The sequence below is a fragment of the Nomia melanderi genome, chromosome 2 (assembly GCF_051020985.1).
Source record: "Nomia melanderi isolate GNS246 chromosome 2, iyNomMela1, whole genome shotgun sequence".
In the NCBI taxonomy this organism is placed as follows: Eukaryota; Metazoa; Arthropoda; class Insecta; order Hymenoptera; family Halictidae; genus Nomia; species Nomia melanderi.
In genome coordinates, this window is record NC_135000.1 from 27,080,303 (window position 1) to 27,107,268 (window position 26,966).

A 26,966-nucleotide genomic window follows, 5' to 3' on the forward strand; every position below is an offset into this window, starting at 1 on the left:
GTCTCCGTTCCCGTCCTTTGGTTCTACGGTAACCGGTGTTGCTTTACTTTTACGCACGGTCATCCGGATGTATACCTACGCTCGTCCGACTCTCCTCGATGATTTTTCTGGTTGCCCCTCGTGTTTCGCTCGCGTACGCAAACCTCTTCGCGGCCGTTAGAACGGTTAAGGTACTTTGCCGCGAGGAGCCGAGGGATCGCGCTGCCGCCGCCGCCGCCGCCGCCGCGGCTTTCTCGGAGCTATTTGCGGACGATCTTTTCGCGCTCCGGATCGGCATTCCGTACCGATAGCCGCCAGTGAAACCGCTCTCAGGAGTTGAAAGTAATGCTCGATCGTTCACTTCCCCGGAAATTTCGCTCGTTTCTGGCGGACTAACGGATCCGGGACGATAGTAGGTGAAAATACGGGTTGACCGGAAAGAGGTATCTCGCCGGCGCTATCTTCGGCCGCGACGGATCCTTTTCTGGGGAACACAATACCTCCGCCGATCGCTGGCGAGTCGGCTTCGCGGTCGACAGAGCCGCGATTAAATCGCCGCCATCTACCGTCACCCGAGACTGTTCGCGATGCCTCGTTAAATCGGCACGACTGTCCCATTCTTCTTGCGGGGCCACGGTAGTTTTCAGTTATTCACCGAACCCATCGTAATTGGATGGAACAATTAAAAAAAAGACCGGCTTGCTCTATATGCTGTCGCGAAGCCGGGTACCGCGGCTCGGGACGCGGACCGAACGTGCACCGTGGACTCTCCGCGCGCGACGATCCTCTATCCCCCGACGAGAGAGGAACGCGACCGCTCGTCGATCCTCCCGTAATTTACTCGCCCGGTGGTGGTTCCGACGAATCGAAAGCGGGGGATTTTCCATTGCGTGCCGCGCCGGGTACCAGATTAACCGGTGTGTTGCGTTAGAAGGTCGCCGACCTTTCTAAATTCACGGACAGGAGCATCGTTTCACTCCGAGGAGTCGGCGGTCGCGTCCGCGCCGAAATGTCAAGCCGGCCGATCCGATATTCCGCGTTCGAATTTCGATGAGTGTTCCGAGCCTCCGCTCGTGCTATTTATTTCGCTTTCCTTCTTTCGAAACAATCGGCGTCGGCGTGTAGCGCACCGAACGCGACGACGCGCGATTTCAAAATGAAACCCACCGGAGATTCGTTTGTTAGAAACGAAAGAAACGGGTACGGTCCACGGGGGATTCGTCTCGCCGGCTGTTACACGCGTTCCGCGGCAGTCGCGGCCATCCGCGAGGACGCGACGTTAACGAGGGATCTCTTCGCGAAGGATCGGGCATCGATCATTGTCTCCGGCGACGGACGCGACGCCGCCGCGCTCCGCGAGCGGTATTACCGCAATAATGTCACTGCGGCCGCAGTTATTCGGCGCAATAGATCGTTCGGCTTCCAAGCGGGCAAGACCGCCGGATAATTCATTGCTTTCGATTCGGCCGACGTAAAAGTGTCCGGTCGTGGATTATCGCGACAGCCAGCGACAGCGTTAACCAGTTCCCCGTTTCGTAACCGTTCGGGACAAACGGCCGAGCGTTTACATCGGTAACAATATACCCGGCGGGCGTCCGGAGATCCGGAAAGATTCGGCGATCTCGTTGCGTGCGTGCGCGCGCGCGCGCGTCGGACGTCGCGCAACAAATTACCACGGAATCGCGGGTTCGGGTGTTCGATTTATTAACGATAGTCACGAAAAGACTACGCGCGCGGGCGGGCGATCGCTCGCCGGTTTTCGCAAGAAACGAGGCGGTGGTGGACGTAACGAGAGTCCGTCTCGGGGAACGGGGAAAAAGGTCCGTGGCGAAGGAGCTAAACGATGAAACCGACGCCTCGCGTGTTTGCAGTTTGTTTGTTGATACCGGGAACGTGAGTTATTGTGCAAATAATTGACGCGTCCGTCTACGCTCGACACGCTTGGTCACGAGGTAAAGCGGGCTCGCGCGCATCGACGAGCGATCACGGCCTCGCGGGAACGAGTGAAGAAAGAGGACAACGCGGCGCTGTTCCGCTTGAAATTCAGAGCGAACCGAGGAATCGCGCGCGCTCCTCGTCCGCAACATTTGACGAACGTTCGAAACGATTAGCGGGGAGAGAGAGGGTCCGTCGAAATGGACACGGAATGCGATTCGCGCGGGTCCGCAACCGGACGAGCTCGCATCTCCCCCGGTTGTTCCAGGTTTCCGTTGCTCCGCGTTTACCGGCTCGACCGCTCCGAGCCGATAGAAACCAGATTTATTCGCCGAAAACGTGAAAATCGGCTGATATTCCGCGGACGATACGCGCGGGGCCTTCGAATGCACGGAACGTCCGTGGAATAAATTTAGGTGGTACTCGAGCGGAAAGCTGATCTACCGGCCGCTTTGCGAAACTTCTTCGAGTAACAAACTTCCATTCGGACCGGTTCGCCGTTTCAAGCGTTCGAATAAAATGCAACATTGACTCGGCGGAGCCGGTGACTGCGATCTGACGTAATTTCTGGAATATCGTCGCGGCGGCGGCGGCGGCGGCGGCGGCGGCGGCGGTGGGGGCGCGTGCGGCCGGTGATTCTAGGAGAATACAATTACACGAATTGCGAAAGCGTCTCGGACAGTCCCGCGTACGATTCACCGGGTACGAAATCGTTCGCGGAAAATCAGCGAGAGTCGTTGATGCGAATCGTCGATTTTTTTTTCTTCTCGAATACGGGAGCACCTTGTACGCTCGTCGATTTCGTCCTGTCTCGGCCCCCGTATCCTCGGACTGTCTTCTCGGCATGGTCAATGGACAGCCGCATAGTTCGCTGCCATTTTTATTGCCTTCTTGCCCATACACAGAGAGATAATCGTGCCGGCGAAGTTGCAATTACCTTCAACGGTTGCGACAGATCAAGATAGACTCGCAATAATACGCGGTGCTCCTATCTGCCTACCTAATCGCACGCCGGAACGTATGCATCGCGGTCGTTTTACCAGCGATAGATCACGCTTCGTTTTCCAAGTTTAGCCAATAAAACTATATTGACCCGTTCGGGCCCGGCGTTCGGCTTCGTCGACAACGCGGGACGAGTCGAAAATCGAGGAACTGCAGAGGCGCTGTCGGAGGGGAACGGGAAGAGGTGGGACGAATCGGTGGACGAGGAGGCACCGGAGAGGACGGCCGGCAGGAGGGGGAGGAAAGAGAACGTCAAAAAAACGGCGTTCTCCCGGATTACAAATCTCACGGCGAAGATGCCCGGAGATAGCGAAAGAATATTCGAGCACCCCAATGGGGCCCCATTAGGATCCAGAGGTAGTTGGGCCAGTCCTCTATCTGGCTCCCCTTCTTTCTCTCTCTCGTTCTCGATGGATTCATGGTAGAGGAGGCGGGGGATGGCCGGCCGGTCAAGCCACATTCCGTTGGCCAACCGGCTCCTTGGAACCCTTCCTCCCCCTCTTTGGTAGACGGTTCTCTCTATATACAAGCTCTCGCCTCCTTATGAACCACTACGCGATATGTGCCCACAAGACCGCCAATATTATTTCGACTAGACAGTGGTCGACGCAACCTTGTCAGAGAGCAACGCGCAGGTATACATATATCTGCTTTTCATGGTGGACCTTCGCTACCAGGAGCTTCAATGCCGAGCCTAAGGTTAACGCCTAATGCCGCGTACTACTCTCCGCGTCGGTGCGAGTCGCGGACGATCGTCTTACGTCGTAACAAAGAGAACGCTCGAACTTGACAATTTTATCCTCGACTCGAGATACGAGTAACGCTCGAAATCGGTTCCCGCGAGTCCAAAGGATTTAAAAGTCGCGAGATCGTCCCCGAGGCATTTTCTCGAACCCGCTTCGCGACTCGGTTGCCGCTGACGTTCAATCTCTCCGATGTTCCGCGATCAATCCGAATACTCGGCGAACGTCGCCTCGGTCGATTTGTTGGGAAGAAACATGGGCGACTCGCATCCGGTTTCGGCCGGCCTCAAGATCCTCTCCCGCCGGTTCCGAATAGTTTCTCCGCTTTCTGCCGGTGGCCGGCACACGAAGCGGCGATAACTCATCCGGTTTTCCCGAACGTTTCGATCGGGCACGGCGAGCCATTGAAATGCTTCGGAGTCAATGATGTCGCTGCGCGATCACGGGGTCGAGGGCCCGGAGAACGTTCTAGAGATCTGCGGCGTGCGCGCACGAGAAAACTCGCCCACGTAGGGTGCCGTAAAAGTTAGGTTCAAATCTGCCCTCCGCCAACCGCCGCCTCCGCTATCATCCTCCCCTCTTTCGCGAGAGCTCTCGCGGCTTCTCCTTCGTCTTCTTCATCGTCTTCCTTCTCTCGTTCCATCTGGCCGCCGCCACCCGCGATCTCTGCCTTCTCATTCCTCTTCTCCCTGACTTCTCGTCTCGCTTCCAGCGAGATCCCTTCCTTCCTCCCCCGGGATCGAGTCATGGAGGGTTCTCGCTCGGTTCGGTCCCCATCGCGCGCGCAACACGTCGGGACGAGCCGATTCACGACGCATCGTGTCGCGTCCCGTCCCGTCCCGGCCCGGCCCGGCTCGGCTCGTCGCGACGCGTCGGGTCGGCGGGGCCCAAGAATGTACGAATACCTCGACATGGAAGGTGGTTGGTTGGTTAGCCGAGATCGCTAAGGGGGAGAGAGTCTCGGGAGCGACGATCCTCGGTGCTTCGTACGGGCCCGGAGTGGCGGCGAGAGCCAAGGGGGGTGCAGAGGGTGTCGACGGTGGACCCAGGAGGTAAGGGGGCTTCCTCGGACCCGGAGGGCCTCCGGACGGACCGGGCAACAGGAACGGTAGGGATGCGAGCGGGGAAGAGAGAGGGATGAGAAGTGACCGGATGGCCTTGGTCCCAAGACTCGGTTAGTTACCGCGCGGCCGACTATAACTGGTCGAGGCTCCGTAACACAGGGCGGTATCTCCGATTTCGTCCGCTTTTTAAGACGACCGGACCACGACACCGTGTTACCATCGCAGCGCCGAATCGTCCGGAGCCCGACAGGGCCGTGCAACACCGCTTCGAAAAGATCGGAGGGAACCGGCCCACGAATACGCGTTCCTCCGCCTACCATTTCGCGGTGAACTTCCGCTATCATGCGTATAGAGATTCGGAAAATTCATGGAACACCTACCCCAAGCTTTAGTCCCTCGCGAATTCGAAGCAGGATAGACCGAGGAAATAAATTGACACGCTCGAACATCGATACGAAACGAAGAACCTTTAACCCTTGCACTCGAAAGTTTTCGCCTGAAGATATTCAACAGTTTCCAACGAGATATAGTCGACATCGTTTGAAACTAATTCTACGATAATTCACAGACAAATTAAGCAAAGCTATTTCTCAATATTTCACATTGCGATAGAAAGCTTCGTTTAAAATACTAAATATTCACTTCGTAATTTTGCAGTGTCAAATCGTATGGTGACTCAGAGTCGCCTCTCGAGTGCAAAAATCTCCTTTCGCAGATAAGAATCAGAACAGGGAAAATATAATTTACGTGACAAACGTGGACCGGACGTTTCCAATCCGATCCACCTCGCGATAGGTCTCGCCTCGTTCCACCCTGCCACGAAATTCGCATTACATGGTATTTTTCACGAACGAGCAGCCCCGTAGGATTCGGGGGTAAATTCTAATGCCATGGAAGCGACGAGCAATCGACGCGCTGTTCCGGAACAGCACTTGCTTCTCTCGGCTACCCTGTTTCCCCTCCGCGACCGACAGACTACTAGATCGTCCGTCGCTGGTGGAAGTTCGAGGTTCCGTAGCCGTTGCTCGGCCGAACCGTCCGGTCATCGGCAACGCGTTTCGCTTGAATACGATGACTCGCTAACGCGAGTATACACATACACCATCGCGCGAAAATATTTGATCAGTTACACCGTTCGCGGTTTACAGAAGAAAAGAACATAAAAGACACCGCTTTTCAAGGAAGCCCGACGAGTTTCGCTCACTCCTATCGGGACTCATCGGACCGGCTATCGCCGAAATCTCGAGGCGAGGACCTTCTTTCGGGAATCCTCCGATTTCTCTCACCCCCATTCTTCTCGCGGCAGCATCCGCAATTGATTTATACGTCTTTGTAAAAGTGACGGAGCCTTATTGGAGATTCCCCCGAGCGACCGAGCGGGGCGCGGGAGGCTCCTCCTGTCCGGAGCGAAAACGAATGGTCTGGTTATTTAGCCAGCGTTGCTCCTCATTGCTCAACAGGGGCAACTTACGAGGCAAGAAAGTAAGTACATCTGCGACCGGCAAGAAGCGACGCGATAGCGCTCCGCTAGCCTCGCGGATCCGCGGAGCTAATAATTATCCTTCGTGAGTTTGCGAAACTCTTTATCCGCAACACTTGTACCGTGAGCCCGGACGCTCCGCGGATCGTTCTTCACGATCGACTCGACTCGCGGGATCCGTACGAATCCTTTCGAAATTCATCGATCAAACGTTACCTGTCGACGCCACTGTTATCGGCCACCCGTAACCGGAAACACTGTTCGACGTTAACGCTAGAACCAGGTGGGCCGAAATCGATCCGTTCCTGGTCTTCTCTTTTACGATTACCGAAAAGCTGCGGACGCTTCGTTGAAGAATGATTAAAGATGATTCAACGATACCTGAACTGAAATCTTAGGTTTACGGACGTTTATTGTCCGGGTTATTCTATTGTTCCTAGAAAAGTTGATGTTCGACCATTTAGATCTTGGAAGTTAGGGATTTAAAATTAGGTTATTACGATACGCATTCTTGTAACTGCGTCGACCAAAATCGACATAAACGTTTGCCAAGTAATGTTGATAAATTCAGTATGCGTCAAATCGACGCACTCCGTAAACCTACTATCGTAGAGATTATCTTTCTACAGAAATTTGACAAAGTCGGTGTACGTGCTTTACAATCGGTACAAGTTACGAAGTGAACAGAATCATTGAATCGGTTGAGCGAACGCACGCGTTCGAAATAAACGGATTTCACCTTTACTTTGTGCAGCCGTTTTATTGATTCTTTTCAGCCACTAACGAGCAGAGTTAAATTCTTATATGAAAAGTCGCCATGAAGTCCGACGCTCTCGTAACGACGTGTTCGAACTCCAAGTACGACAGAACGCCGTCTCCGTCGATGTCACTTTCCTCGAGGACTTTCTTGCACACGGTGGCCACTTCGTCGGCGTTCAAACCGCCTTGGACCAACTGTCGGCACGTGTGTTCCAAATCGCTCAGGCCTAATACCCCATCCTCGTCGAAATCTGTTTCGTGGAAAAAGAAACTTCTTGGCTCGTGAATCGCAGATTGTTCCAGTGGACGACATTCGATCGAAATACCACTAATCAACCACTTGCGCTGGAAAGACGTGCCACGTCGGGACGTTTCTATCCGAAAATTCTCAATGATGTCTTCCATACATCGATAATCTGTTGCACTACTCCTATTAGATTACTTCGAAATGTATTACTATACAGAATGATTAACACGTTGAACGCCGCACGATTTCATAGAGCAAAATACACAAAATGGGAAAAATACAACATTAAATCATTTGAATTGGATTATTATCATTGCCATTTTGATTATTATCAAGTTTCCCGAAGATATCGCTAAAGAATCATTTAATTCCTGTTCCGTGTTTATAAGAGTACAACGGGAACGTACTCGCGTTAACACGTTGAATGCCGCACGATTTCATGGTGCAGAATACTTGAAATGGAAAAAGTAAAATATTAAATCATTCGATTGAATTGCATTGTTATCATTGCACGTTCATCAAACTGAATGTCACCGCAATGGGTAGCATTACAATATAGAAATGTTTGCGAACGATCGTCGTTTAATTGAGTGAATTATAGTAATTCGATTTACTTGGGGGTCACCGGTGACCCCATGGCATTCAACGTGTTAACAGAGTAAGTGTACATATCAGCGTGAAATAGGTAAAAAAATTCATCGCAGAAGACAAAATTTCTGAATTAATTTCCAGCGCAAGTGGTTAAACACCAGCATTCGACGCGATTGCTTCTCTCGCTTTCTTCTCGTAGAACATGCTGCATGATTCTTGAAAATCTGTTATCTGTCCAGGCAACGTACCCGTAGAACGCCTGAGATGCCTGAAGCGGCCGAACGGAGAACACGGTCGCGTTTAGACTTTCAGAGATGAAATGAACGTCTCAGCGCGACGATGGAAAGGTTGAAACCCGATTAGAAATACGACGGGCTCGATCGATTGAATGAATAGCGCAAAGAATCGCGGATACATCGTGTTCCCGGTGAAATCGATAGTCGCTTCGTGCTGACAATCGGTATACGTGTGTGCACACGAACACGCGGAGGCGTGCACGCGCGCACGGATATAAATATGTACGCTCCTCGTCCCGTAAAACGAACAGCTACAGGCGCAACGAGGTCGATCTCGAAGCTCTCTCACGATTCGTCCGACTGTCCGGTTCACGCGGTGGGTCCGTACCGTAAATCTTAAAGGCGTAAAAGACCTTCAAGTCCCGCGGCGCCTGCTCCGAAAAAACCGACATCATCTCGAGGAACTCCTCGAAGCAGATTCCTCCGGCGTCGGCAGCCGGCGATTGTCCCGTATTCTGACGTCCCGTGAACACCTCCGATATCCGCTCGCTGAACGGATTTTCCTGAAACGCACCGATTTCTCGTTACCGGGACACTCTCGTTCGCACGCCGAAACTTCGCCTCGGCGGCTGATAGGACACGCTGCGAACTATCCGGCTCAAGTCGCCGACTTCGAAGTCTTGAGAGACGGTGGGATCGTAAAAGTGCAATTTCATCGGACATGCACGCATAAATGATATAAACTCTAAAGTTTCTGCGTTCACGCCAGGGCCGCGTGACGCCATCCACAGGCCCTACGCAGTCCTGTGCTCGATGCATCCCCTCGGGCTGCTGTCGCTAAAGCATCCTAAGTGACTTCGCCCCGTTTTATTTCTACGGCTCTCGTACGCGAAGAACGTATTGGAGATAAAAGAAGCGGACCGGTTTCTTTGGACTTTCTTTCTCTAGGAAACAGAATTCTCAATTGTTTGTTAAGAACTACCGTGTAACCACACGCGTTGCGTTTTTAACCCTTTGCACTCGGCTGGTGACTCTCACCGCTTGGTTTGATACAGTAAAATTATAAAGCTTGATGTTTAACACTAAACTTTGTATGCGTCACTATGTGAAATGTCGAAGTAAAATAGTTTTGTCCTTTGATTTATCGATTAAATTATTTGCATTAGTCCCAACAAGCAGCGTCTATATTTTATCAGTGTTGAATATTTCTAGTGGAAAACTTTCGGGTGCAAAGGGTTAATAGTAGATTAAATTATTTGCATTAGTCGCAACAAGCATAGTCTATAGTTTACCAAAGAATGTTGAATATTTCTAGTGAAAAACCTTCGAGTGCAAAGGGTTAATAGTAGATTAAATTATTTGCATTAGTCGCAACAAGCATCGTCTATATTTTATCAGTGTTGAATATTTCTAGTGGAAAACCTTCGAGTGCAAAGGGTTAATAGTTCCCCACGATTATTACGAATGACACGAAGTGTCTTCACAGGAATAGAACGGGAACAGTTGACTCATACCATGTAGAGACACGTAACGTCCGGGAAAATGCACTTTTACGAGTTTCAAAGGGTAAGGTTTACAAGCCGGTCACTTCGACCGATAGTTTTGTATCAATCGGATGGAACCTTTAACTCCGGTATACGCGTCAAACACGAGAGCGGTATACGAAAGCTGGATGCCTGTTGAGACGTCATGGTCCGTGGTACTACTCCGGGGTCGCCCATCTCGCGGAATCGTTTAAATATTCTGAAAAAAGGATCGTTCGTCTGCGCACGGGAAAACGAGAACGAGGAAGATTCGCGTCGAATGTACCTTAAAATTTCTTTGCGCGTGAAAAACGTACAATCTTGGTAATCCTCCAGCTGTTCCTCCGTGAACGTGGCCACCTTGTTTCCCATTTCGCAATCGGTAGAAAGCACTCGCAAGCGAAGAATACGCGGATCGAACCGAATTCGGCCGTGTTTCGATTACGTGTGAAAACCGAACCGAGTGTTCGCACCCTCCCTGGGAAATCTAATGCGACCAGGGTGTGTCGTGCCACACCCATCACCGATGTTTTCGTTACGAGTTCGCGAGGAAATTTCGATTGTTTAATGTCGTCCGTTACCGGAAATGTGGAGTACAAGAAGAGATTGAAAGACGCGTTTCTGATAAGAAACAATATATTGTACGAAAGTACTGTGATCATTTAGCAATTGATCCAGTCAACGTCGCTTAAATATAATGGTCTTCGTAACTTTCTTTGCAATCGAGCAGATAGTTGAGGCATTCCTTGAATTCGTCCTCTTCTAAACCAGAGCTCGCGAATGCGTGACATTTTCTTATGCTTCTCATTTTGCTCAACTGACCGTGTAAAGATTTGTACATCGCTCGGAGACTGTTTCCACTGTGAAAGCCGGCCATGACAGGAACGGACGTGACTTCTGTGAATCAAGAGTAATTGAAAGTGACACCGAGATCGCTCAAGGAACTCGAGTAATTGTAAATACGTTGACGTACCGTTTCCTAGAGGCCAATCGATGATATCTCCTGTCGCGGTGACGTTCTTATTAAATATTTTCGGGTACGGATCTTTTATCTTCAACGGCGACGAAATAGTCGAAAGATAGGTCGCCGATGCGTGCGAAGTACAAGCTAAATACAGCGTCATCATCTCGTGTACGGTTGAACATCTATAGGCTGGCTTTGACATCTGTTTCATCGCGTTCGCCATGGGCTGTTTCAACCTTTCTTCGGGTATTCCTCTTAACGCGATGCTCTGCATATTTTTGTCCATAGATATCTCGCAATTTGGCGTCAAGCTTGTCCATAGCGTTCCTGTGAAATCATCCAGCACATCGATCAAGTCCGTTTTCGCAGTCATTGGAAATGGCAACGTTAAACTCGTTGCTATCGCTTTGCGACCCATTTTATTAAGATCTGCACACAAGTCTGCTAAAACGACATTTGGATATTCTTTGCGTCTGTATCTTATAGTCGCGACATCCAAAGCAGTTGCCAGTAGTGCACTACTGTGGTAATTTAGTCCAGAATCGTATGACAAATAGTCAAACGTTCGTGGTTCCCCTGGTTGAGGCCAGCCGGTTTGTCCACAGCACAGTGGACTGTACAAGGAAGAATGTTCTCCTATTTGTTGCCAGCATAGTGCAGTATTAACTGATTTAATCAGATCAAATTTAGAAGGATCAGATCTCCTGCTGTCCATACATGGAAATGATAATATGCTCTTTCCATATTCATCCCGTAAATGCTCTATACATGATGCTCCAAGTCCACCAAAGCCATCGACTGAATCTAGAATAACCTATATTTTAAAATATTATAAATATTGAGAAATTATACTGTACCAATAACTTTAATAAATATTATTAAACACATGCCTGGAAACCTTGCATTAGGTCACACTCTTCTACGTATGTTCTTATTCTCTCAGTAAAATCGTCTGAAAACTGTCTGGTACTCCATAAATTTCTTCCATACGTGTAGATATCAAATGGTTGATCTGTACAATTGTGCTTATATCCCTTAATTACATTTGCAGTTCTATGATGAAATCTGGGCAATAAATAATCTACCCACGATTTGATATTATCATCTAAAGTAAGACTTTTCGATTCTGAAGTTGTAGTGGGTTCGTCCAAGCTCTGAATGAATGGTGTTTTAACAGCTGTTTCTTCCTTGCTAACTTCTACTTTTTGATTGTACCATAAGCATTTTGTTTCTTCTACTTCTGGAACATTGTACAGACTGCCTTCTTCTTTTAAATATCCAAACGTTCCTTTCAGGTCTACAAGTAATAGTCTGGGTGTATAAGTCACTTGTTTCTAAGAAGTATGTAATATAATTATCATATTTTAATATCTCATTTATAAAAACATTATCTTATCATGTATATATATTCATACCTGTAAATTTTCACCTTCTCTGTACAACACATCGTGATTTATTTCAGATGGATTATTAGGATCATAGGAAAAGTTAGATTCCTATAAAAATATATAAAGCACACAATTTAACATAATATATTTCAATAAATTTAACTTAAATAAATTTCTATTTAAATACCTGCAGATTCCACCAATGGGTTCCAATAAAATTAGAATAATGACCAATTTGAATAGTCAATATTTCTCGTGCCATAATGTTTTACAATTTATTTAACATACAGTTTTATAAATAGTGTTAGTAAAAGGTTATATTGTAACTTTCTCTTGTCTTTTTTACAATAATGTTCTTAGTGATAACGAATCAGAAGTATTGTAAACAGTCATTGCGCGACATTAAGGATCAGGACTTTTTCATGATTAAGAAGTTTCCATAGAATCAGTTTTATATTTGACGCATGTCAATTTCCACTGTATTCACTGTTACAATGTGCGTATATTGAAAATTTTCATATTCTAGATGGCGTACGTAACATTGTGTTTCTTCAAACATGTTGATCCCTACGAAAAACTATATATAGAGAAAATAATAAATAACGTCTACCGCGAACAGTATTGTTTTCTTTACCTCTTGATGTGTGGTTTTATAATATGTTTTTATTTAAATCCTATTTTTATGAATTACCTTACGAATGTATGAATTTGTGTAAATACCCACAATAGATATAACAAATTTCATTTTATATTTTTCTTAATTAGTGATATGTATTTTTAAACAAGGGTAGGAGTAAATATGTTAGCAGCAAATGATAATTTATTCAAGTAGAAAATATAACTGCTTTGAAACTTTGAAACGAAATTGTAATTTACTGCATACCTACTTTGCGTTGTTCCAGAGAAGAGTTCTGAAAGAAATGTGGGTGGTATTGGTCAGTTTTCATCTTCAAAATCATCTTTCTAAATCCCTAGTTAGGGGACCCCCTTTGTCCTGGGGCGTCGCAGTTTTGCGGTATCATAAACTAACGCGCAGTTATTTTGTAACAAATATTGTAACATAAACGTGTGAGAAACATTTAAAAATTACTCGTATACAATGTTTTTTCAAATTCAAGATTTACAAGGACCCGTAAATCAATTTACCGAATTACAAATTGTAGGTAATTTCAGTATTGACGGTGACAAAAGTTATTCCAATGATTTATCAAAATTAAAGTATTACAAGGAACCTCAGGATCCGAAAAATGTTTATTTTAATCTTGATGACAATAAACATACGATATATAAAACTGATGAGAACATGAAAATTGATTTTATGTTACAATGGTTGTCTGAAAATTTCAATCAACTAAAATTACAAAACTCGAATAACGAAAACGGTAGATGGTTAGATCTTTGAGATTAATTATATTTACGAAAAAATAATTGAGGTAGCTGAGAAGCTCGTATGATGTTTTTTTAATATCTTAGGTTAGAACCGGAAATTATTTGTTACCGAGGTGTACTAACAACGTTACTTAGCACGCCATATGATACTGAAGAAGGGTGGATTATATGCGCTGCAAAATTTAAAGGTTCTATATATTTATGCAGTTTTGATACTGATGCAAAAAAACAAAGAACATCAAGTCAAAGTGCTTATCAAAATAAATGCACTGCATGGGGGTACAAATTTGAGCAGTATCTATTAACAGGTTTATGTAACAAGTTATGAAAAATTTGTCACTAAATATGGTTTAATCAATTATTTCTAATTAAACAATTAATACTTGATGATTGTGCTTTTCTTTAGATAAACCTTCTGGAATGCCAGACTTATCTGTACCATTAAACCAGAATGAAGAATTCTATTGTGTTTTTAAAGCTGTATTTGGTAATACTACTTTACTTTATGGTGCAGAAGTTGATGGCATTTCCTCTGAGCATGAAATAAAGGACACACTAGTAGGAAAAAATGTTGAACTTATAGAATTAAAAACTTTAAGTTTTGCAGCATTTACTCGCCGTGGTGAAATAAAACATGAAAGAGCCACCAGAATATTAAAATGGTGGCTCCAAAGTCATATAGTTGGTATAAAAAGGATTATATGTGGTTGCAGGAATTATACTGGTATTGTATATAAAATAAAAAAATTCACATTGGATAGATTAAAAATCAAATTCAAGGTAATTGAAGTGTAGCATCTCTTTTACTATAATTAAGTAAATAGTTTAGAATTCTATAGTTCTTTTTACATTACAGAATCATTGGAGTTTTGAAACATGTTCAAGTTTTTGTTCTGCATTTTTTGAACACATGAAAGCGGTTGTTTCTCAAGAATGTGATAAACGTATTTATCAATTTACATATTGTCCAAATGAGAGTAGAATTAAAGTTCAAGAATTGATACCTTCAAAAAAGTTAGAATATATGTTTCTACATGATTCATACATTACTGAAGCAAACCAACACCTTTTGGGAACTCAGTGATTAAATAAAAACAAAGTATCATTATGTTGAATTTACAAAACAAATAATAATGATAATAATATTTAGCATTATATTTTACACATTTTGTTAGGTGTGTCTTAGATGACTGTGCTATAAATCTTGCTTAGAAACTTTACTTCTGGGTAGGAGTATTTACATCAACAAAGGACTTACATAGTTTTAAGAGTTTTGACCCCAGATTTGTTTTATTGCAGACATTTCTTTGTGAGACATAGGTTTTAACATTAAGCCTGGAACAGGTGGATTAAGTTCTAAGTCTCGTAATTCATTTACTTTAATTTTTAAATCACTTCTTAACTTGTTGATTTCAATGTCACATTCCTTTTGATCTATAATACAATAAAATTGAAGTAAAATATTATTTATTTCATGGATATATTGAAGTAAACAATTGATAACCTTTAATGAGCAATTCCTCAGCAGTTTTGGATGGCATTTTAAACAATAATGGCCCAATTGTCACCCAAGCTTTTTTATGTTTTTCCTTTTGCAGTGCCCTCATCCCAACTCTATCATCATTTCTTCTTTTGTCCAAAGCGACTATTTCTTGACGATCTGTTAGAATCTCACCTGCTTTTTCTTCTACCAGTTGCAAATGCTTTAATGCCATCTGTTGATCAAATTTCATCTGCAACAAAAACAACTAATTATTTAAACATCACTTTCCATACAAGGGTCTTCTTGCATATAAACACTCAAACAGATAATTCACTTACACAATTTAAAGAGATAGCAAATATAAAAATTACATCATATTCAGTCTTTATAACAGAACTAAATTTTAATTTATAAAAGTCCTACATTTTATTTTAAGATAAAGCAATACGCAATACTCTTTCTTTCCTAACTTCTCTATTTAATAATTTTTCCCTATCTTTCTTCTTCAAGCATTTTTGTTTGCAAGTTTTAGTATCATTAACAGCTGCAACATCCCCTGCCTTAAAGTGTGTCACTCTGTATTCTTTTTCACTTGATTGACCTAATCCTTTCCTATCATTTTTTAGACATGTTTTAATTGGATATTTTATTCCTTTACCCAAAGGACCAAGACCAACTTGTTCATCCCATCCAGTGTTTAATAACATCTGATAGCCTTTACTTTGTTTTGATATGCCATACATAGCATTTGGTAGTTTCGGCTTTGTATTAAAAATATGAAGTGTAGATGTTTCATGCTTTTTCCAAGATGTTTGATGAAAATTAATCTCACAAATTTCACAATAAAACCCAGTATCTTCCTCTGACTGACGTTTTGTATTATCTCTAATGTTGAGTGCAGTTTCATTGCAATTTGTTAAAGGCTCTATTAATTCTGAACTTGTCTGTGATATAACATCAGTGTTTGTTCTTGCATTAATAGCATGTATTTTTGAAGGGATTTTATTACCTCTAGTGTCTGTTTTCTTTTTTAATAAAGCAACTATATTTAAATAATTCTTTTTTAATGCTAACTGTGCAGCGGTAAGACCAGACTTTTCTCTTGCTTCTTTGCTAGCTCCCAGATTTAACAGAAATTCTACAATGTCTAAATGACCGCAATAAGTAGCCGACATTAGAGGTGTCCAACCAAAATTATCTGTTAAATTAACATTTTCTTGTGTTATATGTTTCAATAAGAATTTTCTGTCTCTTTGTTCTATTGCTTTCAATATAGCATTAATCGACACTTTTTCCTCTGGATTTTGATTCTTTTTGACTTTTTCATTTGGTATAACCATCTTTATTGCTGTATTCTTACAAGTAGAAACCTTCTTCTGTTTATTATTCTTATGGTCCTCTATTGGCAAGATTGAGCTACTTTCCTGATTTATAATTTCTTCGTAAGTTTTTCTTGCTTCACTTCCTTCGAATGCCAATTGATGTTCTCTTTTCTCAAGCGGTTCAGGAATATCGTCAGATTCTCGAACAAACGTTTTCCACGTCATGTCAATATTACATGTATAAAAATTACTTTGTTTTAACATGGTTTCATTCGTACTTTATACAGATATTTAGTATAACTGCATCCGACAGTATATAGTCCGACAAAAATATTTTTCATTCAATCATTGACATTTTTCATCTATATACGTTTTTGTGTAAACTTTTAAATCGTCATCTGACAGGAAGAATCGTTTGGATCACATATTTAGTTTTCTTTTCTCGTTGGTGCAGTGCCGTACAATAAGACTAATACTATTAATTGCAGGAAGTGAAACAATTAATAATTAATGTAACGTAACAATTACCTTCGCAACAAACGTAGATTTCTTGTCTCATGTGACGATTAAGCTATGCATATACTGTAAACTTATGAAATGTAAAGTTCCCTAGGTGTACACAACACCGAATGAAAGACTTATAAACAATTTGTTAATTAAAACTTCATTAACATCTTTCAGTGACAAGCAGAGAATTCCTTTTTTTCGTAAAAAAAACCGAAAATTCATGAGTTTGAAATTTAAACAAACAATGTTATATCTCGTAAAGGAAATTAAATGATACACTGTTATTTGTATTCGATTTTTAAAGAAGTGAATAATTATTAGATCTGACCGTAAAATTTAAGACGACTTAAGAAATATGGACCTAGATAAGTATTTAGTAATTTTCTGTTTGAGTTTTATTCTGTGCACTTATCTAGTGGGTTAACTGAAAGAGAGTACAAGCTTGCAAGGTCACATGTTCGATTGTCGCTTGGCACATGGTTGCGTGATTGTATAGTTATACAAGACTCTTGAACTTGTAACATAAAAGTATTCCACGATTTATATTACAAAAGAATGAGCCTATGGAAAGCAGGAATCGGATGGTAGGTATGTGTAATTAAATCATTTATTTATAATACTTTTCTTTTTATCGATTATGTTTCTTGCGGTTATTTAAATAAATCTTTTTATTTAAATAATAGCAAATGATTCTTGTATTTTTACTAATATGTATTGTCTTTCCGTGTTTTTATGTATTTCGTACGAGCGTAAATTTTTAATTATAGATCATATATAAATATAAGTATTTTTATAGGTTACTAGCTGGTGGTACAGGAATATATACTTTTATCTTGTCCAGGAAATACATAAATGCGAGAAGAGCTGAGATCATGAAAAAGAAGCAACTTATATATCCGGAAGATCTTCTAAAATAAAATATCTGTTTGAAGTTTAATAATTATAAAATAATAATTCAAAAATGGCTGATATTCCTCAACTTGATAAGGATCAGCTAAAATTGGTGCAAGATTTAGAAATAGAGATGATGTCCGATATGTACAATCGTATGACATCAGCATGCCATCGAAAATGTATTCCACCAAAATACATTGAGGCAGAATTGACAAAAGGAGAATCTATATGTCTTGATCGATGCATTGCTAAGTATCTAGATGTCCATGAACGTATTGGGAAAAAGCTCACTCAGATTTCTATGCAAGAAGACAGTTTATTAAAAGGGAAAGTTGCAGAGTAAAAAAAATAAATGAAATAAAATAACATCATATTAAGGAAATAGTTAATATAAGTCCTTCCTTTGTGCATTTAATACTTTCCTTTTTGTAGGCAATTCATTCATGATAGAAGTATTCAACTTCAATAGTAACATTGAAGTATTATTCTTAGAGTCTTAAATTGTTTTTGCAGTTTAATAAAATTAAAAGAAAATATAAAAAAAATGTTCTGTATTTAGCTCTATAGTATTAAATAAAACGATGATTTTCAAGCATTTTCAATGAATCACTTAAAACTGTAAAATGTACAAATCTTGCACTGCACCTTGTTTGAAATGAAAGACTAGTAATTGAATATATTTGAGTTAAAAATCGTATAATATTGTGCATTGTTGATGGTAGTACATATAAAAATGGTGAAACTATCACAGTTATGATCTAACTTTATTTCAACTTACATTATAAACATAGATTAAGTTTATTGAATTAACATGATGAAAAACAAAACATCCCTCGTGTAGAAAAAGGTTTTATTTATATATTAAACATTACAAGCACAATGATGTATAATTTTTGGTGGTATAACAACTTATATACAGATTTATGTATTTCGTTCCAATGCCAAAATTACAATATACCATGAAAAATATTCTTAATTACATTTTCTCCTTTATCATGATTTTTAGGTAAGGAGAATTAAAATTAAATAGATTTTTTCGTTGTCCAAATTTTGATCACATGATGAAATTTTAAATTTAATAACTTTATTTCATTAATTTTATTAACCAGCATTTTGTTCTTTTACTGAAGTTACCGCTAATACTAACGTATGTTGACCTCCACCTGCCACACGTATCACTGATTTTCCTTCCAGTTGCTTTCCTCTAACTAATACAGGTTCTTCTACATCTTCTTCCTCTCCTGTACCTAGTTGTCCACTCGAACCCATACCCCATGCATATAACTCTCCTATCCCGTAAGACATAATGTATTAATGAAGATATATTACATAATAACATAATAACATAATAATGATAATAAAAACGATAAAGTACCTGATTCAGTAACAGCGAAAGATTGGGCACTTCCCGCTGCAACATCGATACACTTAAAGGAACTTAACGCGGGAACCAAAGTTAATTCTTTTGCATCTAAACAATTAGGTCCCAATCCGAGACGACCGTACTCTTTACGGCCCATGACAAATACTTGGCCAGAATCATCCAAAGCAATGGAATGATGCTGTCCGCTACTAATGTGTCTCCAAGTTTTTCCACTAAAGGTTTTTGCAATTTGAGGATGGAAATGAGTCACTGTTTCTTTTAAGCCTGAAACCATTTCATGTCACGTAATACCACCTCATATTTAGTATTCTATTAATGTTTCCATTAAACTTACCAATCTGATGATAGTTATTCAAACCAAATACATATATATCTCCTGTATGATGTTCTTTAGCGAATGTACAGTAGGTACCAGCCCATACATCGCTAAATTCTAGTTTCTTTGTAATTTTAAATTGGACTGGACTTGGAAACAACAATGGACCCATACCGTGACGTGTATTTCTGCTAGCTGCTCTTGCAGGTACTCTACCTAATTGTCCTTGTTCTGCGCATCCACATGTGTATATTTGTCCATTCTCGCTAAGTAAAACTAAATGATCAGCACCAGACGCTATTTTAAGTATTTTTACATTTGGCAGTATTTCTATCGGAAAACGTTCGTTTCCCTTCAACGTCAGACCCATAGTGCCATGGGAGTCCTAGAAAACAAATTTCAATTTCGTTAAGTTCCCTTCGCGCGAGGAAAATGAATTGAACAATTGAGAAAAAGTTGTACCCTAAAAGAACCCCATGCGAAGACTCTCCCATCTTCTAACAAAGCAGCACTATGCGAGTCCCCAGCCGTCACTTGAACAACCTTGCCAGGTAAATCAACCGAATCTGGTTTGGTTTCAGAACCATCCACAGATGTGTCTCTTCCCAATGCTCCTTCATCGTTGCATCCGAAAGTTAATATCTCTCCTGTTTCCCTCAGACATACGTTATGCATGCCACCAGCAGCTATCGCCACGATATCCTGATATCCGGAAATAGCGGCTGGACGTATCTTCTCGACGACTTCCTCTCCCAAACCAAGTTGGCCCACATCGCCTTGTCCGAATGCTAATAATACGCCGCTCGTCGAAGCTCGTCGTAAGTCAGGTTTTATAACTAAAGGTGAAACGTAAAAATGCATATAATCATTCAACCGACACAGCAGCTTCTTAATTACGGGACGATCCACGTTTGCGTTTAACCGTACGAGACCCTAAATGCAGAGAATCGTCGCCGACGGTCCGCCGAGATGGTGATATTAAATCGTGAATAGTGTTTCTCTTTCCAGGGCAAAGAAAACTTAATTTCATCGATCGTTACACCGAAACGCATGTGTGCATTGTCGTTTTTTTATGCTGGCTATAATATTCCCGCCACACAAGCACCATATTTCCGCGCCAAAAGACTATCCACGGGATTAATCTAGGAAAATATTTCGACGTCTCCGATAAGGATAACTTACCTTGTTTTTTCTTTGCCTGTTTGGGTTCCTTCGGGTTTTTCGAAGAAGTATCAGCGGACCGTTTTGTTGCTTTCCTTGGCGGCACTGAAACCATACCGAGGTTATGTTTAGAACAACCGAGGTGAAACTCTTTTTATGACTGTAACGTGGGAACAATCGGTCGTTTTTAATACCGGCGATCGTTTACGTACTGATCTCTGAACGTAATTAACGCGGGAACTGGATTAAACGGCCCTTTGCAGTCGGAATGTCAGTTGGCGCCAAAAAGTTGCAATGGTGCCGAGATCTCGCGACTGTTGCGCAACTCGCAGGAGGCGCTCACGTCTGGTTTACACACAACTTTCAGTCACGTTGAGCGTCTCCTCGGTTGATTTTCAACTACTTACGGACACCCGTTTCCGTCCCGCGAACAAAGGGAAATTCTTGTAACGGAAACTCTATCCCTCCTTTTCTTAGCGCGCGTCGCTTCTGTTTGTAAATAATACCAGGGGACATTCGAACCTGTCCCGAAGTTTACATGCAAAAACTCCGTCAATTGAATAAAATAATTCTCGCAGGTAACGGGAAACTAGGGAAACTGTTATTATTATTGGAATCATGAGATCTAGAGTTTGATCTGTTAACACTTTCCGTGCCACGTGTACCACCTACGGTACACGCCAATTTTTCTGAGAAAATATTTTTAATCGATACATGGTCACGTTACAAAGAAGTGAACGCATAAAAAAACAATATCATATTACAAAAAAATCATCACATACCTGAATACAACTTATTATTCTATTTAAGAAATCAATACAGTTCATAAGCGAAGATAATCGAAGTTTCGAAAATCTTGACCGTTTTTTCTTAGAGTTATTTTTTTCTAACAGAAGAAAGCAGGAACAATTATTAACCCTTAGCACTCCAGGTTGTTTTGTAATCTATCAGCAACTGCAACTAATTTTTATAGTATTCCAAGCGAAAATGGGAAATGTCATAACATTTCTTCGATCTTTCATTTTCCTTCTTAGTACAAAATTCGGACGTGTGGAAAATCGAATAATTTTAGGGTAGTTTCTGTAAGATTCATTAAAATATTTAATATTGTAACTGGTGCAATATTGGAGCCTACAGAGTTCAAAGGGTTAATTATTTGCCGTTACAATCGTTGCATTACATTATTATCGACTTAGTCACGTTATTAAACATTCTCATTCGACATCGGTTATCTTGCGTGTTACGATTGTTTTCGAATAATTCGGAAACGTTAGTCATCGATGACTGTCATGGCGCTTAACGTGTTAAGCACGTATGCGCTGAGAAATCTAACGGATCTTCCCAATGATTTAGGAATGCTTTCGCGTTGAATTTCGTAAACGGAAGGAAGCTTTGATCTATAATATGAATTAAAACTGAACAGCTGTTACAACTGGAAATGCGCTAATTGGAGTAATTTTTAGAAACTCATTTCGGAGCGAAACCTGTTCATTCAGAATATATTCTTATTGGGTTTAGTAAGTCTATGAACCTATGGGAACGTACGGACGGTTGGGCCCACCATGATTACATAGAAACATAATTGTTGTTGTGGTTACTTGATGATGTTACTGTCGGGAATAATTGTAACTGTTACAAAAGACTTTAGTTCTATTAATTCGGCCTGCTTAATCGTGTTATTGGATCTTACAATTGGATTGTAGAGGAGGTAGGCTTTAATAACGTGTCAATAACAGTACTAATAACGTCTAATTATGTTTCGTGTACGTGAATAATGGGAACATTCGATAATCGGCTATTCTAGTTAACATCAGCAAATTTAGATGTTGTGTAATGTTCAATAGACATTACTTAATAGTTTATGTATTTAATTAACAGTAGTTATCGATCTATATTCATCGTTGTTTCATTTTATTAATTCGTGTAATGAGCAAGCGTATACAAATCTGCTAATAACTAGTAGTAGTATTACTGACACGTTATTGATCTATCAAACTATTACAACATTCTATTTCTTGCGGAAAATCTCGATCGAATTGTAAAACTCGGTAACACATCTAACCCTCAACGGAGCACTTTTACTTACTGACTCCAATGCGTGTATATAGCGGCGAGAATCATTTTATTATTTTCATCGCTGTTATTATAATATTTACAATTAACACGTTAAATATTGCACTAGACTTTTGTGAATTTCTTTCCGCCTGTTAACTATGTTACAGTCAGGTACTTACTTTTTGGTAATTAAACTGGAAATGCTTCCGGTCCGTTAACACTAGAACTACCGAGCATTTAATACTATTAATATGCAATTCCTATAAAAATTGTAACAACACATTATCTTCAGTTTCTTCAGACATTCATTATAGTACTCTAGTGAAACTATTTATTTTCAAAATCATTTCGAATATTCAATGCTTCGAAGATATCGATAATTGCTAAACAAAAAAATCGAAACCAGTCATTTTGACTGGTACGGTAGTTCTAGTGTTAAGGGTTAACCTTTGCACTCGAGAGTTGACTCTCAGTCACCACTTGATTCGATATAGTAAAATTGTAAGGTCACATATAATATTAAGCTTCGTACAACGCATCGATACGTGAAATATTCGAATAAAATGGCTTTGTTTCTTGACTTACATATGTTTTCTCATTGGTTGGTTTCAAACGTCGTCATTTTGACTGGTACAGTAGTTCTAGTGTTAAGGGTTAACCTTTGCACTCGAGAGTTGACTTTCAGTCACCACTTGATTCGATATAGTAAAATTGTAAAGTCACATATAATATTAAGCTTCGTACAACGCATCGATACGTGAAACGTTCGAATAAAATGGCTTTGTTTCTTGACTTATACATGTTTCCTCATTGGTCGGTTTTAAACGTTGTCTACATCTTACCGGGAAACGTCGAGCATTTCCAGTGAAAAACTTTCGAGCGCAAAGGGTTAACGCGGGGCATTTATACTTACAGTACTCGCGCTCACCCTTTCGAACATGTCCCGTGAATTGAAGCGAGGCGATGCGTAGAACGTATGCGTACGATATCTGTATCGTACGAACAGTTATGTTTACATTGCCCCCTCCGGTCGCGAAGACAGCACGTGGTTCCTGGAGGGGGTTGGATCGTGGATTACTCCGAGCAATAAATTCATTGTCCTTTTGGCAAGGTGGCGCGTGGCCACGATTCACGTTAAATCGCAAATTAGTCGGGGGTGGAGGCAGGGGTCCTCTCAGGGGTTGGTGCCCCTCCTGGATGACGATGTACTGGGAGAGGAGTACTCGCGGTAGAGGGGGAGAGGGTTGAACCAGCGGGGGCTGGCCGGTTATCAGAGGGTCAGATACGTCTGTGCGCGCCAGTCGAAGCCGAGACTTCGTCCGCGCAACTTCTCTTCCTCTTTGTCCGTCGCATGGTCTCCCCGTTCGAACGTTTTCGAGTCCGTCGATCTATCGTACATCGAATCATTTCTTTGTATCGTTTCTGTTTGTTTTTATTTCTTTTCCATCGCTGACTCGAATCGAGGGACAGAGAAACAAAGGCACCGCAGGCACTCGTTTGTTTGTTTGTTTGTTCGTCGGCCGGGCTGCTCGCGCGAAGTACTAGGCGATCGTTGGTTTGTGCTGTTTCGCGCGTTGATATCTGCTGAACAGGCGAGCAAGACAGTTGAAGAACACACTGGGAAACCGAGGGGAGGTCTCTACGGCGAAGAGGGAGAAGCGGTTCATGTAGAACACTGGAAACATGACGAGAGCGCGCCGATACCGATTTCTACCTCTTCTGGTGAACATCCTGCTTGGCGGTGAGTTTAAAAACGTCCGTTCGCTCTCCAGACGTTCCGAAAGGGAACGAGGACGGGAACGTCCTGTAAAATTGATCGCGACAGCCCGTCTTTACAAATTTACCCCGCAAACCGGGCACCGACGCTTCGGCTCCCGCGATAAATTTATCGATCCTTTGCAGCGAGTTCAATTCAATGTTTTCCGGAGTGCCTGGTGTTCCTTTTCATGGCGGGAAAGTTGATTGTACGACTCGTTCTACCGATCGTTGCAAATGTTTTTGTATTAATTGTGCGCAATGTTGTATACTGATACCTGGAGGTCGGTTATGGATGTACCTTTCAAGAATCAATCTGGGATGATCTTCGGATCTAGCGAGATCCTCGAGGATGTCCGCGATCGCGAACGACAGGGTAGCAGCGCGAGACTTGTTGAGTCAGCGTTGCATTTTCCGCGGTGACCGGCGTCTTTGCCGGTATCGTTGGTCCATTCGTTTTCCCGCGTATCGAGGCTTTAACCATTTCGCCCCGTCTTACTGGTAATACTTTCTTTAACCACTCGCGGTGTAAAGAAATTCACGGTCGCTAGAACAGTTAACTGTTACTCGCTGTGAGGCGTCACACGTTCGACGTGTTCTAAAAGAGAATAAAAACGCATCAACTGCTGATGAAGTTACACATGTATAAATACTAAATTTGTTTATTAACCCTTAGCACTCCACACAGTTTTGTGATATGTCAGCAACTCCTAGCAATTTTGATAGTAGTCCTACTGAAAATTTATAGTGTTATAACATTTCTTAGACCTTTAGTTTCCTTCTCAGTACAAACGTTGTATATTTGGAAGATCTAATAATCTTGAGGTAGTTTTCTGAAAATTCATTAAAATATTTAATACTAGAACTGGTGCAATATTGGAGCCTACGGAGTTCAAAGGGTTAATAATCTTGCATATTATATTCTTCAAATCAATTAGGAAAATTGACGTTTCTGTGACAATTGCCTATCGCAAGTGGTTAACACGTTGAATGCTATGGGGGTCACTGGTGACCAACCAAATCGAATTACTATAGTTCACCGAATTAAACCATGATTATTTGAAAAGATTTCTTTATTATAAATAATGCTAACCAATGCGGTGACATTCAGTCAGATGAACCTGCAATAATAACAATGCGATTCAATCAAATTACTTAATATTCTACTTTTTCTATTTCAAGTATTTTGCACCGTGAAATCGTGCGGCATTCAACGTGTTAACGCGAGTACGTTCCCGTTGTACTCTTATAAACACGGTACAGGAATTAAATGATTCTTTAGCGATATCTTCGGGAAACTTGTACGGTTTATTCTTCGAGGAGCAAATGGGTTAATGTGATTGGGTCGAATACGTTTGATGGCTTCCGCGCGTGCTTTTAAGAAATACAATAATACATTGCTGCTCGCCGGTACCCTCGAAGAAAGCTGAGGGACTCGCGTATTTCCGTGGCTCCGAAATCACCGAGGTTCCTCGAGATCTACGATCCCGCGCTCTCGAGACGCGACTTCGACCGATATCGGGAATTCCCGAGTTCTCCGCCTTCGTGCTCGCGATGCTATTTTATCGCAGGCCTAGAAACACTTGTTCCTTTTTCGAGACCCCTCGACACCGTTTACTCCGTTCGAGTGCTAGGGAAAAACGTTGCGCGCTGCGATCAGTTCCTATTTTATTAAACTGTTCCTCGATTTCAGCTGTGTAATCGCGTAACGCGTCGTTACGAGTATCGCGCGAGGATAAATAATCGGATACAGAGGATAAATGACTCGTCATTACCGTTTAACCCCTTGCCGTACTATTTACTTCCGCCACTAAGCTCGTGTACCATTTTACTAACAATTTGGAAGAAATGCAAAATTGTCCATTCAAGTGGAAATTTTATTTGATAATACAATGATAGCAAAATAGTTGCTTTGATCCGTGGGTAATGAATAACATCGATTGTTGTTTACTCTAGAAACCTTCATCATGAGTCTCACTCGTCTTTGTACGGCAAGGGGTTAAATATGTAATACAGGAAATATTAGTTTCATTCGTTTCGATCTTACTTTCTCGATTTATGCTGGTAGATTGTTGTGATCGAAACAAACACGAGATGAATCGAAGTAGGATCGATTTTAAGGAGAAGTTTTAATTTTGTCAATTATATTAAGTAGGTGGAAGTAGTTCATATCGTGTTTGAACTGATTTTAATCGCAATAGTCTCAATCATTCACTGGTTCCTTTTTGAGCAGTGTTTGCCGTACTGGGAAAAGGATCAGGAAATTATAGGAAAATGGGGATTCTCGGGAAGTGTATTATTATCCGGAGGTTAGATTTTTAGGATTAGAGTAAAATCTCCACGTGTATGGTTTGGAGCTTTCGTTAATATATGATTTCGTTCTCGCCTGTCCGAACCGCGCAAAGTGCAGAATTCATCGAATCGGTGAAATTGCGATTCATTGTCCTTAAAGAAGCATTCGTTGAAGAGGTTTAAGGGGCATTCTTCCATCGCGTGATAATCGTCGTTGTTCCCGTTTTACGAGGTGGTTCTCCGTTTTACATGTTTTCGAGTAGAAGTTCCACCGGTGTGTTTCTCCTCGCCGCATAGAATAGTTGCCGGCGTGAAGCCGGTGTTACGATTTCCGTCGGTCACGCGCACGCCACTGCCTACGCGAGCGCGTCAAACCGGCCAGAATTGAAAGAATGTAGAAAAAAAAGCCGTACACAGCTCTAACCTAGTTTCTTCGCTATCAATCATCGGTGTTTCGAGGGGGCGAGGTGGGAGTGAGAGGATCCGTTCATCCGGTG

At 42.0% G+C, this 26,966-nt stretch overlaps 7 protein-coding genes across 13 annotated transcripts in view; 3 read left to right on the forward strand and 4 right to left on the reverse strand.

The window, feature by feature from the left end:
• Window positions 1-6,967: 6,967 nt before the first annotated feature.
• On the reverse strand, window positions 6,968-10,237 carry LOC116433327 (Calcium and integrin binding family member 2). Of its 3 annotated transcripts, none has more exons than XM_076374251.1 (4): window positions 9,877-10,046; window positions 9,659-9,779; window positions 8,425-8,599; window positions 6,968-7,213 (listed from the first exon to the last, which is right to left on the reverse strand). In XM_076374251.1, exons 2-4 carry the CDS (start codon window positions 9,755-9,757, stop codon window positions 6,996-6,998), a joined length of 492 nt encoding a protein of 163 aa, XP_076230366.1. In that variant the 5' UTR covers window positions 9,758-9,779; window positions 9,877-10,046; the 3' UTR covers window positions 6,968-6,995. The 3 variants fall into 3 exon arrangements, with proteins under 3 accessions (XP_076230366.1, XP_031847160.1, XP_076230365.1); XM_031991300.2 differs by having other exon boundaries at window positions 9,846-10,046; XM_076374250.1 differs by lacking the exon at window positions 9,659-9,779 and having other exon boundaries at window positions 9,877-10,237.
• On the reverse strand, window positions 10,161-12,866 carry mst (misato mitochondrial distribution and morphology regulator). Its single transcript, XM_031991289.2, has 6 exons — window positions 12,546-12,866; window positions 12,099-12,478; window positions 11,939-12,019; window positions 11,414-11,857; window positions 10,533-11,337; window positions 10,161-10,456 (listed from the first exon to the last, which is right to left on the reverse strand). Exons 2-6 carry the CDS (start codon window positions 12,171-12,173, stop codon window positions 10,248-10,250), a joined length of 1,614 nt encoding a protein of 537 aa, XP_031847149.1. The 5' UTR covers window positions 12,174-12,478; window positions 12,546-12,866; the 3' UTR covers window positions 10,161-10,247.
• On the forward strand, window positions 12,823-14,703 carry LOC116433323 (decapping and exoribonuclease protein-like). Of its 2 annotated transcripts, XM_031991292.2 has the most exons (5): window positions 12,823-12,979; window positions 13,075-13,300; window positions 13,385-13,608; window positions 13,707-14,080; window positions 14,157-14,703. In XM_031991292.2, the coding sequence occupies exons 2-5, from the start codon at window positions 13,215-13,217 to the stop codon at window positions 14,382-14,384; spliced, it is 912 nt and encodes a 303-aa protein (XP_031847152.1). In that variant the 5' UTR covers window positions 12,823-12,979; window positions 13,075-13,214; the 3' UTR covers window positions 14,385-14,703. The 2 variants fall into 2 exon arrangements, with proteins under 2 accessions (XP_031847152.1, XP_031847151.1); XM_031991291.2 differs by having other exon boundaries at window positions 12,878-13,300.
• LOC116433325 (G patch domain and ankyrin repeat-containing protein 1) lies at window positions 14,085-16,698 on the reverse strand. The gene is made up of 3 exons (XM_076365096.1): window positions 15,218-16,698; window positions 14,805-15,033; window positions 14,085-14,734 (listed from the first exon to the last, which is right to left on the reverse strand). The coding sequence occupies exons 1-3, from the start codon at window positions 16,367-16,369 to the stop codon at window positions 14,565-14,567; spliced, it is 1,551 nt and encodes a 516-aa protein (XP_076221211.1). The 5' UTR covers window positions 16,370-16,698; the 3' UTR covers window positions 14,085-14,564.
• A 329-nt stretch (window positions 16,699-17,027) lies between these two features.
• Tim10 (translocase of inner membrane 10) lies at window positions 17,028-18,112 on the forward strand. 4 transcript variants are annotated; one of them, XM_031991295.2, is made up of 2 exons: window positions 17,028-17,196; window positions 17,409-18,112. In XM_031991295.2, the coding sequence occupies exon 2, from the start codon at window positions 17,574-17,576 to the stop codon at window positions 17,847-17,849; it is 276 nt and encodes a 91-aa protein (XP_031847155.1). In that variant the 5' UTR covers window positions 17,028-17,196; window positions 17,409-17,573; the 3' UTR covers window positions 17,850-18,112. The 4 variants fall into 4 exon arrangements, with proteins under 4 accessions (XP_031847155.1, XP_031847157.1, XP_031847154.1 ...); XM_031991297.2 differs by having other exon boundaries at window positions 17,029-17,196; window positions 17,454-18,112; XM_031991294.2 differs by having other exon boundaries at window positions 17,032-17,200.
• Window positions 18,113-18,268: 156 nt separating this feature from the next.
• Rcc1 (Regulator of chromosome condensation 1) lies at window positions 18,269-20,836 on the reverse strand. The gene is made up of 6 exons (XM_031991290.2): window positions 20,580-20,836; window positions 20,389-20,472; window positions 19,669-20,042; window positions 19,225-19,591; window positions 18,882-19,154; window positions 18,269-18,795 (listed from the first exon to the last, which is right to left on the reverse strand). Coding segments are annotated over exons 1-6 (1,287 nt in total). The 5' UTR covers window positions 20,581-20,836; the 3' UTR covers window positions 18,269-18,607.
• Window positions 20,837-23,725: 2,889 nt separating this feature from the next.
• LOC116433326 (kin of IRRE-like protein 3) overlaps window positions 23,726-26,966 on the forward strand; it is a 196,155-nt gene continuing 192,914 nt past the window's right edge. Inside the window, exon 1 of the mRNA XM_076364336.1 lies at window positions 23,726-24,163. Within this exon, the coding sequence (XP_076220451.1) occupies window positions 24,106-24,163 (58 nt within the window). The 5' untranslated portion in view covers window positions 23,726-24,105. The remainder of the gene's footprint in view (window positions 24,164-26,966) is intronic.

Excerpts from the sequence above, each read along its gene's own strand:
- LOC116433327 (XM_076374250.1), bottom strand. The coding sequence starts at position 10,221 with ATGATCACAGTACTTTCGTACAATATATTGTTTCTTATCAGAAACGCG. Across the intron at positions 8,600-9,876 it reads GCTGGAGGATTACCAAGATT|GAAAATCCGTTCAGCGAGCG; the intron begins GTACGTTTTTCA and ends GGTGCGTTTCAG. Across the intron at positions 7,214-8,424 it reads TTACGCCTTTAAGATTTACG|ATTTCGACGAGGATGGGGTA; the intron begins GTACGGACCCAC and ends TCCACGAAACAG.
- mst (XM_031991289.2), bottom strand. The coding sequence starts at position 12,173 with ATGGCACGAGAAATATTGACTATTCAAATTGGTCATTATTCTAATTTT. Across the intron at positions 12,020-12,098 it reads CCCATTGGTGGAATCTGCAG|GAATCTAACTTTTCCTATGA; the intron begins GTATTTAAATAG and ends ATATTTTTATAG. Across the intron at positions 11,858-11,938 it reads GAGAAGGTGAAAATTTACAG|AAACAAGTGACTTATACACC; the intron begins GTATGAATATAT and ends CATACTTCTTAG.
- LOC116433323 (XM_031991291.2), top strand. The coding sequence starts at position 13,011 with ATGTTTTTTCAAATTCAAGATTTACAAGGACCCGTAAATCAATTTACC. Across the intron at positions 13,609-13,706 it reads TGAGCAGTATCTATTAACAG|ATAAACCTTCTGGAATGCCA; the intron begins GTTTATGTAACA and ends GCTTTTCTTTAG. Across the intron at positions 14,081-14,156 it reads GATTAAAAATCAAATTCAAG|AATCATTGGAGTTTTGAAAC; the intron begins GTAATTGAAGTG and ends TTTACATTACAG.
- LOC116433325 (XM_076365096.1), bottom strand. The coding sequence starts at position 16,369 with ATGTTAAAACAAAGTAATTTTTATACATGTAATATTGACATGACGTGG. Across the intron at positions 15,034-15,217 it reads TATTGCGTATTGCTTTATCT|ATGAAATTTGATCAACAGAT; the intron begins TAAAATAAAATG and ends TTTTTGTTGCAG. Across the intron at positions 14,735-14,804 it reads TGAGGAATTGCTCATTAAAG|ATCAAAAGGAATGTGACATT; the intron begins GTTATCAATTGT and ends ATTGTATTATAG.
- Tim10 (XM_031991295.2), top strand. The coding sequence starts at position 17,574 with ATGGCTGATATTCCTCAACTTGATAAGGATCAGCTAAAATTGGTGCAA.
- Rcc1 (XM_031991290.2), bottom strand. Across the intron at positions 19,592-19,668 it reads TCGCATGGGGTTCTTTTAGG|GACTCCCATGGCACTATGGG; the intron begins GTACAACTTTTT and ends TTTGTTTTCTAG. Across the intron at positions 18,796-18,881 it reads TTTCGCTGTTACTGAATCAG|GAGAGTTATATGCATGGGGT; the intron begins GTACTTTATCGT and ends CTTACGGGATAG.